The following is a 13,695-nucleotide window of genomic DNA, read 5'->3' as shown; positions in this document are numbered from 1 at the left end:
GTTTACACCTGATCCACTTGCATAAAAGAGAGTCTTTTCGAGGCTCCGGAGAGGTCAGAGGTCAATGCCTGTCTGGCACTGCCTTGCTCAGTGGCACTTGAGCTGGGCAGATGGGTGCCAACACAGACAGGCTGGAGTAGCGCAGCAGATAAGCTGAATTGAGCAGATAAGCTCACAGTGAGGGATCATGACAACTCATCTTCTCGTGTCCCTCTGCAGACGGCTTTAGGATTATGTTGGCACTGAGTCACCACAACCTTTGTCTCCTGATCTCACAACAATAACAAAGGGCTCTGATGATGTATGCATCCTTCACAATAAGACGTCTGTTTATAGTTTAACCATGCAAGTTCTATCAAGTGCTGGAAATGTGAATTTGTTGTGGTATATTTTGTATCTTTCACATGTATCTGACCTATTAACCTGTGATTGACTTAACGACCCCGCAGGTGTCAGGGCAGAAGTTCCAGGAAATCGAGACTGCTTGGCACATAAAAGCCATTTTAAAAAAAAAAAAAAAAAAAAAGACATTAAAATCATAAAGTGCAATCCTGTGCAAGTACAAACCTTCAGTACAACACAGCTGCTCTGCCTCAACATCCTGTTTCGCAAACGCACAGGACGATGCTGCAACATCAGCAAAGGGAAACCCGATGTGTCGCTGCAGCCACATTTCAGTTGAAACCTCTTTCCGGACCTCGTACTTCGCGTTTCTGCGTGCCACGCCAAACTCGTTTTGAAAATGTGTGAATTTTACGCGCCCTTTCGTTTCATCCGCGTGCGTTCACAGCACACAACAATGCGGGTAACGTTTTACAGGTCTCCGGGACCCACTCTTTAATTCGGCATACATTAGTAAACAGAAGTTCATTTCAGTTAATATTAAAAGTACGACAAACTGCTAGCTTGGCGTCACCGCCGCCTTCTCTCAGCGGGACTCCCTACGGAGGCGGTTAGCGTATTCTAACAGTTACCGACAGTTTACCGTGAACAAGGAAAGCTGATATTTTGTGTAATTAAGGTATAAAGTAAAAACAGTTCCACGCCGAATTGACCGCTATTTGTTAAGGAGTTGGGCACGAGTGTCGGCCCGTTAATAACATCTACGTAAACCCGCGAAAAAGCCAGGAAACTTCAAATCGCTCAAGTTGTTAATGGAGTCCGGCGCATATTTTATTTTAGGGTAACGTCCTGTTCGTATCGAGCCGCAGCATCAAAAGATTTGATCACCGGCCAACAGGAAGTGCAGTAACAGTTTCTATCACTCGTTGTCCGGGGCATCCCTCCTGCCGTTGGACCGCCGCCGTGTCGTAGGTACGGTACCGGGGGGGGAGAGAGGAGCTGTCAAACCGCCATCTCCATCCTTACCTTCCCGTGCTTTCAGCAGCACCGTGTTGGCCACGATGTTCTCCAGCTCCATGTTGATGCCGTCTGGGGTTACAGTAGCAGCAGTAGACCGAGCTCCTGGTCCCCCGCGGCGGCTTCAATCTCAGTTTATCCTCCCTAAACACCGTCCACCGCCTCCTCCCACCGCCCAGCCAAGGAGGACAAATTCAACTCCCCGTTTGTGCTTCTCGTTCAGTGCTGTCCGGTGACAGTCCGCACCCCTCCTCTCCGCTTTCTCCTCCTCTGTCTCCTCCTCCTCCCTTCATCTCTCCGCCCTGGAGCTGCTGTCAGAGAGGAGGGGAGAAACACGGACGTCACACTCTGTTCGAAATTTAACACGTAAACGCAACATGAGGCAGACACCACAGACAGACCTCTCACTCTGCTCACATTATCAAGATACTCTCTCCTCCACCAGCCTTGGTTACACAGTGTATTTTATCTGTTAAAATATAATAGTACTGGGATTTTTATGTCCACGTTTTTCTAATTTAAATGAACATTTTCTTGGCTGCTCTGCTGGACATTAATTATGTACATTTTGAAAGATTAAATGAAAAAGAACTACAGCTCTAATGAAGTTGTTGTTTCATGAGTAACCTCGGAGCATGTTTTATTTATAGTAAAATAGTAATGTAACTTTATTAAATTCATTATATTTATTTATAACATTTATAAAACATGTCATTATTTATTATTAATAATGATTATACACTTTATGTGCATAACATCTTTTAATCAAGAAATGCAGCTTAAAGTGATTTACAATGAAGAAATTAAATGCATTACATTTTTGTTTTTCATATTTTCTGATCTTAATGTTTGAAGATTTACCAAACGGTTCCACAGTAATGAGGTTGACTCCATGTACTGTGATTTCTCTGCCTTCCCTATAATTGATTGATGCGCTAATTATGTAGCTATTAAAAAATATTCCCATCAGCTTCATTTGTGATTCACAATGACGTAGGTCAAAATATTTAAATCAATACACTACGACTGAAATACAACTCCTCTTATTGGTCAAAAAGGGTTTGGTGTCCGTGGATGTATCAATCAGATGCATCAGATTGATGCACTGTTACAAATACAAAAATCAATGGATTACTGACTCCAGAGCTGCAGCTCTCTGTGGCTCATCTTTCCCTGCATGGATCAATGAAAGCACCACGGTGCATTAAAGCTACATTAAGAAAGACTTTTACTGTTTTGTCATGTACACTGACGACAGCAGCTCATATCAAGCAGGAGGGGGGTTGATAGCGTTATTGATCAGTACTTGTCACTCACTGATTGCTTCCCCTGGATGTGGCTTTCAGAACTCACTCTCTGGACCAAACTTCCATTTGGAAATAATCCTCATCTTCCCTCGAATCCCCTGGACGTCAAAGACTAAAAGGTGTATTATGCAAACATAAACAACTGAAGAACATTATCTAACATCAAGTAAACCTGTACTCGCTGGCAGTGATTAAGTAATCCAACATGTTACTTTCCATATCCAGCAGTCACAGAGCAACATGACGATTCATGTGTTGTGGTGTTCGTGTCAACTGGTGAATCTCAGTCCAGTATTTTCTCTCCTTTAGCTCTGCATTTGGTCTCCACCACCTCCTGGGGGAAATATCTGCCTCTGAACAGGTAGAGGACTATGGAGGACCAGGGGCGTCACAGGAAAAGTAATAAAGTATTTCTTTAATTTCATATTCTAATAAACATCAAAAACAGGAATTGTAAAAAGAATTTACAAATGAATGATTAATCCATCAATAAATACTTAAGATTTAAAAATGGATTTACAAAAACAGCAATAAAATATACCACTGAGAAATACCTTTATCAATTCATGAATAAGAATTTGAGAATAGAATTTGGATTTGAAATTGACTGGAAAAGAGACAAAGAAAAGTAAACGTTGCTGCTGTTGTTCAAACATTCAATATGCAGATAAAGACCTAAACAGACTTCAGAGACCTGTGGAGCTCTAATGCAGTCTGGAGCTTTTAAAGTCAAAAGAAATTTGATGAACAGCTCTTATTTTGAAGGTTAAGAGTAGGTAAAAAAAATGAGATTTTATCTTTCACTTAACTCCAAAATTTGAAAATCTGAAGCTTTTGACATACTTTTTTTTTTTTTACCCAGTCTGACATCTAGAGGATAAAAGCAGCAGTTGCAGCTGTTTCCAGCCCTTGACTCAGCAGCCCCATTAAATCAAAGCTGTCACTGAAACTCAAAGTAACTCTGATGTAAACCTATATAAAGACTTTAGAGGTTTTCCTATTAGTGTTTTTATCATTTAATATCTTTTTAGTGTGTCTGTTTTTGTTACTGTTTTTAATTTGTTCAGAACATCTGATTAACAAGACTTAGTAAGATAGAAGTGAAATGGTAGATAAGATAAAACTGAATAAAACAGAATAAACAGGAGAATACGTTACAACACAGAACAAAATATGAATAAACAGTCCCAAATTTAATTTAATTAGAGGTCAGTGGCAAACACAAAAGTTTTCAGCTTGGATATATGTAAAAAGATTTTTTGTTCAAACACTAAAATACAGTTTTAATGAAGCACACTTCTCATCTATACATCAAATAACTATTTTTTATCTGCCAATATTTAAACATCTTGTCTTTTTTGTTTGTTTTGTTCTTGACCAACCGTCCAAAACCAAAACCCTCAATTTTCATGTAATAACAAATTTCATTACTAATATGTAGCAACATACATTTCTATTATATGTGTGTAAATAAAATAAAAACGTAAACTTAAAACAAAACGATTAAAGAAAAAAAAAGCCCGAAAGGTCAAAGGTAAAAAAAACGGGGCGTGGTCTGTAGTCACATGACCGGAACAAAACAAACACGTGCTTCCTGTTGCTGCTGCTGCTGCACGTTGCTTCCCTCTCAGACCAACAAACCTCCGCTGTGACAAGAAAACAGAGACAAACACAAACATGCCGAAAACCAAGCAGTCGAGTAAGAGGAAGAAGTTCGACTACAACAAAGACCGGAAGAAGATGAAGAAGAAGTTCATCAAGAAATATAAGCCGAGGATAGAAGAGTAAGTGGAGCACGGAACGGTTCGCTAGCATGTTAGCTAATGTTAGCTAATGTTAGCTAATGTTGGTTAACGCTGGGCATGTTGGAACCATGAGAAACACAAGGCTGGTTTCAGTTTAACGGTTAGGACGAGTTTATACCTGTGGGTCAAAGTCACGTGATCACTTAAACCCCCCCGCTGGGTCCTCGAGAGGTCACTGTTTCTGAGGTTTAACCTAAACCTGCTTTAGACCTGGTTTACCTGAGGTTGACCTAAACATGTCTCACACCTGGTTTAACAGAGGTTTAACTTAAACCTGCTTCAGACCTGGTTTACCTGAGGTTTAACTTAAACCTGCTTCAGACCTGGTTTACCTGAGGTTGACCTAAACATGTCTCACACCTGGTTTAACAGAGGTTTAACTTAAACCTGCTTCAGACCTGGTTTACCTGAGGTTTAACTTAAACCTGTTTTAGACCTGGTTTACCTGAGGTTTAACTTAAACCTGTTTTAGACCTGGTTTACCTGAGGTTTAACTTAAACCTGCTTTAGACCTGGTTTACCTGAGGTTTAACTTAAACCTGCTTTAGACCTGGTTTACCTGAGGTTAACTTAAACCTGCTTTAGACCTGGTTTACCTGAGGTTTAACTTAATAAACACTAGATAAATAAGTCACAAAAACAAGTATTATCCCACGACCGTTTCACCGTGAGCTAATAATCTATATTGGCTATTGATGAGGCACAGAGGAATGAAAGCGACTAATATGAAAGGAATTTGTTGAAATATTTTGATCAGTGTTATTCAGTGTTGGTGAACATCAGACATTAGGTTCAGGTCATTATCTCGACCACCATCCTAGCTGAAGTAAGGTGTGGGTGAAGCTGCTGCTCCATCATCTTCGAGATGATGATTTCTGTAAAAAGTAAAACAAAGATAACAAAGTAGTTAAATTCATCTGAATGATGGGTTCATGCGTCAAACTGTGGCGGTCTACAGGCTGGAGGACAAGTGGATGCCATGCTTTCCTATTGTAGTGGTCTGCAGGGTTGTCTCGGGGGGGGGGGGGTCAGTAGTCGTCGGGATGTGTGTGTGCTCACTGCGGATATCCACGTCGCTTAAATCCTTCAATTGTTTCATTGAGTCGCTGCCCACCTGGAGCGGAAATGAATCCAAGGCCGTGACTCAAGTTCAGCTGCGAATACACAAGAAACTGTGCAGATCGACTCCACAACACAATGGTCTGATTACTGAGAGGAGGAGATTTATTTTCTTTATGAGTTAATCATCAGGCTTCTTTTGAAATGTTTTGAAACCATGAATATCTCTGATGTACAGGGCTGAATGTTTGTCTCTGGGACCGAGGTGCAAAACATTAATCAAGGCAGTAAATACTGTATGCATATTAGCATTTTATACAACACAGTCCTTGAGCCACAGATGACTAAGATATATGTTTTTTAAAAAGTCAAATAATATATCCAGTTGTTACACATAACAGGTATAAACAAAACAGCTATAAATGTTAGTGTGACTTTAATAACAGGAATGTAAAGTGTTAAACTCAGGAGGTGTTTGTTTTTTATCTTGAAAGAAACAATCACTAACACAAGGTGTAATTTTTAGGCCCATTTTTATTTTAGATGTAACTTTGACAGTTTGTTCCTTCTTCTCTCAGTTCACAGATTCGAAATGCGTGGGACGACAACAAGTCCATGGCCAGGAACCTGCAGGAGATGGGTCTGGCGTTCGATCCAAACCGGACTCTGCCAATAAAGAAACAGAGAGTAAGTGATCGCTCTGGGTTTGGCTCAGATTCTGTTCCCCCCCCCTTGAGAAGATGGAGATTCAGTTTTAAATGACTGTTGTCGTGATCAGATTGGGATTTGCAGCTGATCATGGGACTAAAATCATAGATAACTCCTGTTTCTGTAGACTGTAAAAACAAAAACATATACAAGCTCTCACCACATGAATTGGTCCATTTATTAAATAATTCCAGACTGTCATATTTCAGATCCAGCAGTTAATGACACTGTTGTTGTGTTACATTTATCACATGTCCCTGAACACGTCTGATTTTAGCTCTGGGCAGTTTTACACTTTGTTTTACATTTTCATTTAGTTATTTAAATAATATTTTTGTGGCATTTTTTTTTAACCTCTTTATTGATGGTGTAGATATAAACAGGACAGTTGCAGCAAATGTCCTGGCGTGGAATCAAACCGAAAGACGCTGCAGTCATCGGTTCAGATATTTGCGACTCAGTTTTCAGAACACCACATATTTTTGTCTCATAAATAAATGTCCCAGCCTTTGCCTCAGGCTAATCTTTTTCTGTCACAGTCTATTCTCTAAGTTAAGCTCTTTATTTGGAATTATGTTCTTCCAGTATTTTTCCATGCATGCCTTTTAAAACAGAAAAAATAGAAAATACAAATCTGGATCACCCAGGATGTATTTCTGTGTCTGTCTGTGCTGATGGATGCATCAGATCAGCAGCTGAATGATTGTGTTGTCTCTCTGCTGAAGTCTCCAACTTCCACTTCAGAGAATTTGAGGAAATTGTTAAATTAAAACTCTTGTTATTTTAAGTAATAAATGTATCCATCTGATTAGGATTTTATAACGCTTGTGTTCATATCCTGTAGTTGTTGGTTTGTGCCAGAAGGGGGCAACAGAGCGTTGACGATGAAACCACTTCAGTTAAAGAACCATTAAATGTCTACAACTGGTTTTCAAAACAAATATGTATAAAACTGACTGTTTAAGAAATCAAACTTTTTCTGGATTGAACAGAAATAAATGAAATTTAAATGAATGTATTTGCAGCGTCAGGAGCAAATATCCCACAATGATGGTAATTCCTGAGTGTAGACACTTCACAGCTTTTATTCAATATTTAATTTGCATTGTAACTCATACGGATGTTTTTTATTTTTATTTTTTAATGGTGAATTCGTTTTTTTTGTTGTTCTTCAATGGCGCTCTCTGTTTGCTCACTTTCTCCCTGGGGTTAATTAAAGTTAATCTTGTCTTGTGGGCTGCAGCTTGTTTTCCAGCAGCTTCACACAAGGTTTCACTTCATCAACATACAACAATGAGAGACCCATAAATCAGGAATTATTTTTTCGCCGCCTCTGGGCTCAGGAAGTTCCATCAGTGCTGGAAAACCCCACACACACACACACACACACACACACACACACACACACACACACACACACACCATACCCGTCATGTCACATTAGAGAAGAAGATGGACAGTCGATGTTAAACAAACGTGTTTAAAATCCTCCGTCCTGACGGATTAACCCAGAAACACACCGGCTGACGACCTGACCTCCATTGTTGCTCATTATGTGTTTTTGTTTACGTGCAGCTCCTCGGAGAAGACAAACAGACGAAAGCTCCCGTCAACATCGTCACCAAACCCTACGTTCTCAACCGTAAGTCATTTCTTTTTTCTCCTTCACTCGACTTTCTTTTGTTCTTTGTTTTGCACTAGAAGTCTGCGCCTAGGTCGGATCGGGCGAGAGCCTGATTGAACAGGGCAGAGTCGGGCTAAACCCGGTCACACCAGAATGTTTCATATCAAAATATATTTACACACCCTGGATAAGATAAGTGGTGATTTAGTGACTGTATGCACTTCACCCGAACTCTATGTAAACACTGTCACTGCTACAAGTGTTTTAATCCGCAATATTAAAATATGACATGTGGCTCGTTGCTGTGGGCGTGTTGTTTCAGTTACAGATGAATCGGTTAAATATGATTCAGGAAGCACCTAGCTACAAATCGAGTGTTTGGACAAACCTTCATGACTCTCCAGAGCCCCATGAACCCGACATCATGCTTTCCCTCCGCAGACTCACCTCTCTGCTGACTGTACGGCAGCTGATGTGAATGAGCCTCTACCTTTTCTCTCTGACTCATGGTTTTAAATATAGTAAAAAGAGCTGAAATCCCAAAACAAACAAGCAGGAGGAAACGGAGCATGTGTCGGGGACTATTTTCAGCTGCAGTTTAATCCACGTTGGATGCTCTAGTATTTCTGGCAGCAGGACGGTGTGTGTGGGACTGAGTCAAAATGTGTGTGTTCACAGTGATGAAGGCACTCCCCATTACCATTAATGTGTTTTTACCATCATTATTATTTATATTGTCATTAACGTCACAAAGTTGTGTGTCAGAGTTAAAGTGCAAGTCTGTCGTCGTGTTGAGTGATTCCACTGAGGCGAAGTGAAGGTGAAGTCTGTGTTTAAAGTCAAGACTCTTGTTGGTCTCCTTTTTTTATTTTTTTTATAAACCACTTCCACGGCTCTTCTCTCTTCATTCGTGTGGACACTTCGGAGTGATTGCAGCTTATTTACACCAATATGAATGAGAGCAGAGTGTTTTTGTTACTGTGCACAGAAGCTCAGAGGAGTCGGCCTTCAGCAGCAGTTTCTCTGGATAATGGCGCTGAATGACGATGTGAAAGATCATAAAAGACTTTCACGTTACAAAGATTCAGGGTAGTTTCAGGTCACATCCCTGTTTACCCTGTTGACGTCTTGAGTAATGGCTAAAAAGTCTTTAATGAGGTCACCACGACCTTGACCTTTGACCACCAGAAACTTATCAGTTCGTCCTTGAGTCCAAGTGAAAGTTTGTGCCAAATTTGAAGGGATTTCCTTGAGGAGTTCTGGAGATATTGGGTTCATGAGGCCAAAATCATGTTTTGTGAGGTAACAGTGACCTTGACCTTTGACCTTTAGCCATCAAAATGTAACGAGTTCATCCTTGAATCCTAGTGACTGTTTGTGCCAAATTTAAATAAGGTCCTTCAAGTTTCTGAGATATCGTGTCCATCAACAACAAGGCTGTCGCCGACGCGGAGGAATAAAAGTCCAGTTAATCATTAAAAGCCACCAAGATAGAAATGTAATTAATCTTTGAAGGATTTGGTTAATGTCCTGTTTTTGTTTTTCTTTGTGTGGTTCTGAGCAGAGCTGGAGGAGACGGCCAGTCGACCTGAGAAAGACACCAAGACGTTATCGTCCGACCTGATCGAGTACGTTCAGTACATGATCCGAGAACACAGCAACGACTACAAGGTAAAAGCTCCGACCCAGGCTTGAATGTGTCCTGAGTGACGTTTCTACGGTAACACAGCTCGGAGATAACGTGACCGTTTTCATTATTTAGCCAAGTATTTATTGAGCACAGTAAGTGTCAGACAGATTTGAGCTGAACGTTGAATCGGTTGAAGCAGAGTTGTTAAAAGGAGCCAAAATGTTGTTGTTTTTCTCTGGATTAAACTGACAAGATGTAACATGTAATCAGTGATATTCAGTGATATTCAGAGATGCTGGTCGGTGGATGTATTTCCCTTCGAGCAGAGGCTAAGCTAGCTGTTTCCCCCCTTTCTAGTCTTTATGCTAAGCTAAGCTAAGCTAGGTAACTTGATATTATCGCAGACATGACAGAGGTATCAATCGCCTCGTCTCACTTCCTGCAAGAAAGTGAATTAACATATTTCCCAAAATGTTGAATTACACCTTTAAGACTGAGGTGAGTGAGTGATCCATGCTAACATTCATTCATTCATTAATTCTTTCATTTAAAACAACACATCAAAATGTTGGAAAAAAACAAACAGATAATGCTTGTGTGCAGCCAGTCGAGTGAATTAATTCACATTCAGCTGAGGAGGTCCACATGGGAGAGCATCATTAGCATCATTAGCACCATTAGCATCATTAGCAGGCTGAAAGTGAGCTTGACGCTCTGTTATCACCTGCTGCAGTTTACATACAGCATCAAACTGAACAATGTCCGATATTAGATATTCACCTGCGGGACAGTGCTGGAGAACTGTTTAGGAAAAGTTTCCCTGTTGGTGCGTTCAAGGACACTCTGACACCTGAGATATGAGGGCCGGCTGCCAAGGTCTAAGAGCTTCTCTCTCCTGGACGTGCTCAGTAGCTGCGGAGGAAACTTAATTTGTCAGTTGAATATTTTTATCTGTGGTGCAGCCGATGATAACGATGTCCTCTGTTTGGTTGCCTCTAAGTTTCAGCTCCGTGATATTCTGTCGTAGCTGCTGATTAGCATTTCTCTCATGACTTTAGATTGAAGGGACACACTGTCTTTTTCTTTTCTTTTTCTTTTTACCAGAATTTTAAATGACCCGATCTTTTATCAGAAAAGTGCCTCATTCAAATGGATTTTCAACAGTTGGTTTAAATGGGAGTCATCACTGGGAGAACCGCCAAGTCCGAATCAGTTAGTGAGGAGAGTGTGTGTGTGTGTGTGTGTGTGTGTGTGTGTGTGTGTGTGTGTGTGTGTGTGTGTGTGTGTGTGTGTGTGTGTGTGTGTGTGTGTGTGTGTGCACTTTTAAATGCCATTATATAACCGCCCTCTAAAATGCATTTTTGCAGCGTTTTGTGGTCAACACAACATCACGCTCAAAATGTAGTCATTTTTAATTCTCAAACAGCAGATTTAAGGTTTTTTCATTTACAGAAGACACATGCTCCCACCTAGATAACTTTCGACCTTTGACCTCTAAAATCTAATCAGTTCATGCTTGAGTCCGAGTGAACGTTTGTGCCAAATTTGAAGAAGTTCCATCAAGGTGTTCCTGAGATCTCAGACGTACAACCTGAAAACAATATGTCTCCGGCTCTGACTGTCGTCGGCACTGAGGCATAAAAATATCCACATATGTGTGGGCGGGGCCTCAGATGTCCCAAAAGGCCACCGTAGAACAGTGTAGCTCTGGCGCCACCCTCAGGACAAACTGGTGTAGTTCATTAATTTGAAGAGGGTGGTGTCGTCTTATATCCGGCTCCGCTGCTGTGCACTCACCGGGAATGACGACACAACACAGACTGCGATTGTTGTTTGAAAATACGTTGGTGGCCCCTCCCCTTCTGCTACGTAGCCAAGATGGCGACCGGTTACACTCAGAATAAACGATGTGAGTAATAACACAGTAATCTCATGTGTGGTTTTCTGGTATTTAATGAGAATTACAGCCACGTGGGGGCGCTAGCATTTTTTTTTAATCAATTATCAGTCTTGGTTGAAAATGGTTTCTGGATTTTGCACATTTAATTTTTGTCACAAGGACGTAGGAACCTGTCTCAGCTGGTAGTGAGCGTCCAACATCTGGTTCTAACCGACCCTCCTGTCGTTTCAGGCGATGGCCAGAGACGAGAAGAACTACTACCAGGACACCCCCAAACAGATCAAGAGGAAGATCAACGAGTACAAGCGCTGCCACCAGCAGCACTACAACGCCTTCATCAGCTCGTTAGCTGTCCCGCAGCCGATGGACCAGTAGAGGGATTTTTAGACGCTGTTCTGGACTTGATATCGTTCTCTGCATCAGGACGAGACGGATCTGGTTCTGGAGAGACGAGGCGACGGGACGTTCAGACGGAAATCACAGAGCAGGACAATAGAATAATAAAGAGACACTTTTCTGTTGTTCCTGTCCAGATCTTTTGTTTTTAGTTTTTCTGCTTCTTTACAGGAAAATTGTCCCGATCTCGCCGCCAACTGTGTGTTTTTCTGTGTTATGACCGAGATGTTTTTGTTTTTTTTAAATGTATCATCAGCAGAAATGTTTCCCAGCTTCATTAAACACTTGAAATGTGTTTAATGAGAGGGATGCCGCCGCCGCCGCAGCATCATGTTTCCCACTGCAGCTGAGATGAAAACATGTTTCTACATAATGTTAATAAGCATAGAAAACACAGTTAAACAGTCGACCCAGTTAGTGTCAGTGGAACAGCTGGGTCAGAATAAAACAATCTGAGTACAAGAAATATAATTTACTCCCATATTAAACATGTTTATTACAGAATGGAAATGTTGTATTTTCACTTTTTTAACCTTTTGTTTAAACCAACTACATTTACATTACGGTTTCTAAATCACATCAGATACAAATTAGACTTGATCACTTTTTAATTTATACTTATATGGAACAATGTGAGGTAAAAAAATTAGTTGCAACTCTCTGTGAAAGAGTTTGGTATCCAGAGCAAATATATTGCGTCATCATAAAATCTTTTATGGAGAAATGTGCTTAGCTGGTTTGTTCCTCAGCAGATATGGAGTCTTGCAAAAGAAGCAGCTTCAGTGTCTTTGTGAAAGAGTCGTGAGTGAAGGTCGATGTAATCAGTGCAGACAGAAGTGAAGATAAACAAGACGCCGTCGTGAGAGGGAGAAAATTGACCGTGAACAGGTCCTGACAAGTCGACAGCTGAGCGTTCTACTTTTAGAAAATGACAAATAATCGCCGTGATGCCGTTTCGAAGTCAACAAGAGATGATGTCAGCTGGAGGATCTCTGAAGAGAGGCTGTTAAGACAGATTGTCTCTGCCTCCAGAGAGGACGTGAAGCTTTTAGAGGATCAGTTTGTGTCGTGTTTAAATGTTTTTCTCGTTGTTCAAAAAGACCAAAACCAACATGATCCAGGTTGTGGTTTCTCTTAAGTGCTATATGAAGGCGGTAGCGGTGTCTGCGCTCGCCATACTCTGCTCATTAGCCTTCAAGCAAGTCACTCAGCTGTGCTAACGATGCTAACGGGAGCGTACGGTTGCCAGGTATAACACCGGCGTCCACCGAAGCCTCGGCTCCGCACACCCGCCTCCTCTTTGCCCACGTTTGGATCGGAGCCGAGAGCGAGGGCTGGAGTCAGGTGCAGCCAAGATGGCAACAGCAGAGCGAGCTGCTCAAAACCGCTCTTCAGAAGCGTATGTGTGACGTCACAGAGGCTACGTCCATTTTTATTTACAGTCTATGATTTGAACACATGAATACGTCAAACTGTTTCCTCAGAAAGTCGTGCAGAAACTCATGGCGTCCTCCATTGTGTAATATTACAAACGCTATTTAATTACGTTTAACAAGCCATTTACTATTGTATGTGATATATTTACATTCTTAATATATGAATGAAGTTGCCAACATCAAAAGTTTTTTGCAAAGATGTTTGTAATAACTGATACTAACATGATTGATTATTGATGTGATGATTTTACTGCGGGCGGCCATATTGTTTTCTGTTGTTTTCAGCATTATTCTGTGTAGTTTGTTCCTTAATTGTACCTTCAACGTTGTTTTTGTCACTAGAACATGTATGAAAGTGACATCCAGCTTTACGGATTTACTCATGTGACCCTGTTGAGATTGTTGCCATGGCTGCAGGTTATCAGTATGGAAACACAAAGCAGGGAATACGACACATAAGTGAGAACACAT

The 13,695-nt window shown here is 41.0% G+C and overlaps 2 protein-coding genes across 2 annotated transcripts in view; one reads left to right on the top strand and one right to left on the bottom strand.

Annotated features, from left to right (window-relative positions):
• Positions 1-1,598, bottom strand: part of grk6 (G protein-coupled receptor kinase 6) — a 49,035-nt gene extending 47,437 nt beyond the window's left edge. Inside the window, exon 1 of the mRNA XM_056397139.1 lies at positions 1,369-1,598. Within this exon, the coding sequence (XP_056253114.1) occupies positions 1,369-1,420 (52 nt within the window). The 5' untranslated portion in view covers positions 1,421-1,598. The remainder of the gene's footprint in view (positions 1-1,368) is intronic.
• Positions 1,599-4,254: 2,656 nt separating this feature from the next.
• nop16 (NOP16 nucleolar protein homolog (yeast)) lies at positions 4,255-12,292 on the top strand. The gene is made up of 5 exons (XM_056397872.1): positions 4,255-4,450; positions 6,109-6,217; positions 7,814-7,880; positions 9,427-9,533; positions 11,624-12,292. The coding sequence occupies exons 1-5, from the start codon at positions 4,344-4,346 to the stop codon at positions 11,765-11,767; spliced, it is 534 nt and encodes a 177-aa protein (XP_056253847.1). The 5' UTR covers positions 4,255-4,343; the 3' UTR covers positions 11,768-12,292.
• The last annotated feature ends 1,403 nt before the right edge of the window (positions 12,293-13,695 follow it).

This window comes from Seriola aureovittata, chromosome 15, assembly GCF_021018895.1.
Source record: "Seriola aureovittata isolate HTS-2021-v1 ecotype China chromosome 15, ASM2101889v1, whole genome shotgun sequence".
Taxonomy (NCBI): Eukaryota; Metazoa; Chordata; class Actinopteri; order Carangiformes; family Carangidae; genus Seriola; species Seriola aureovittata.
The sequence above is the reverse complement of the archived record's forward strand: the minus strand, read 5'-3'. Positions and strand labels throughout refer to the sequence as shown.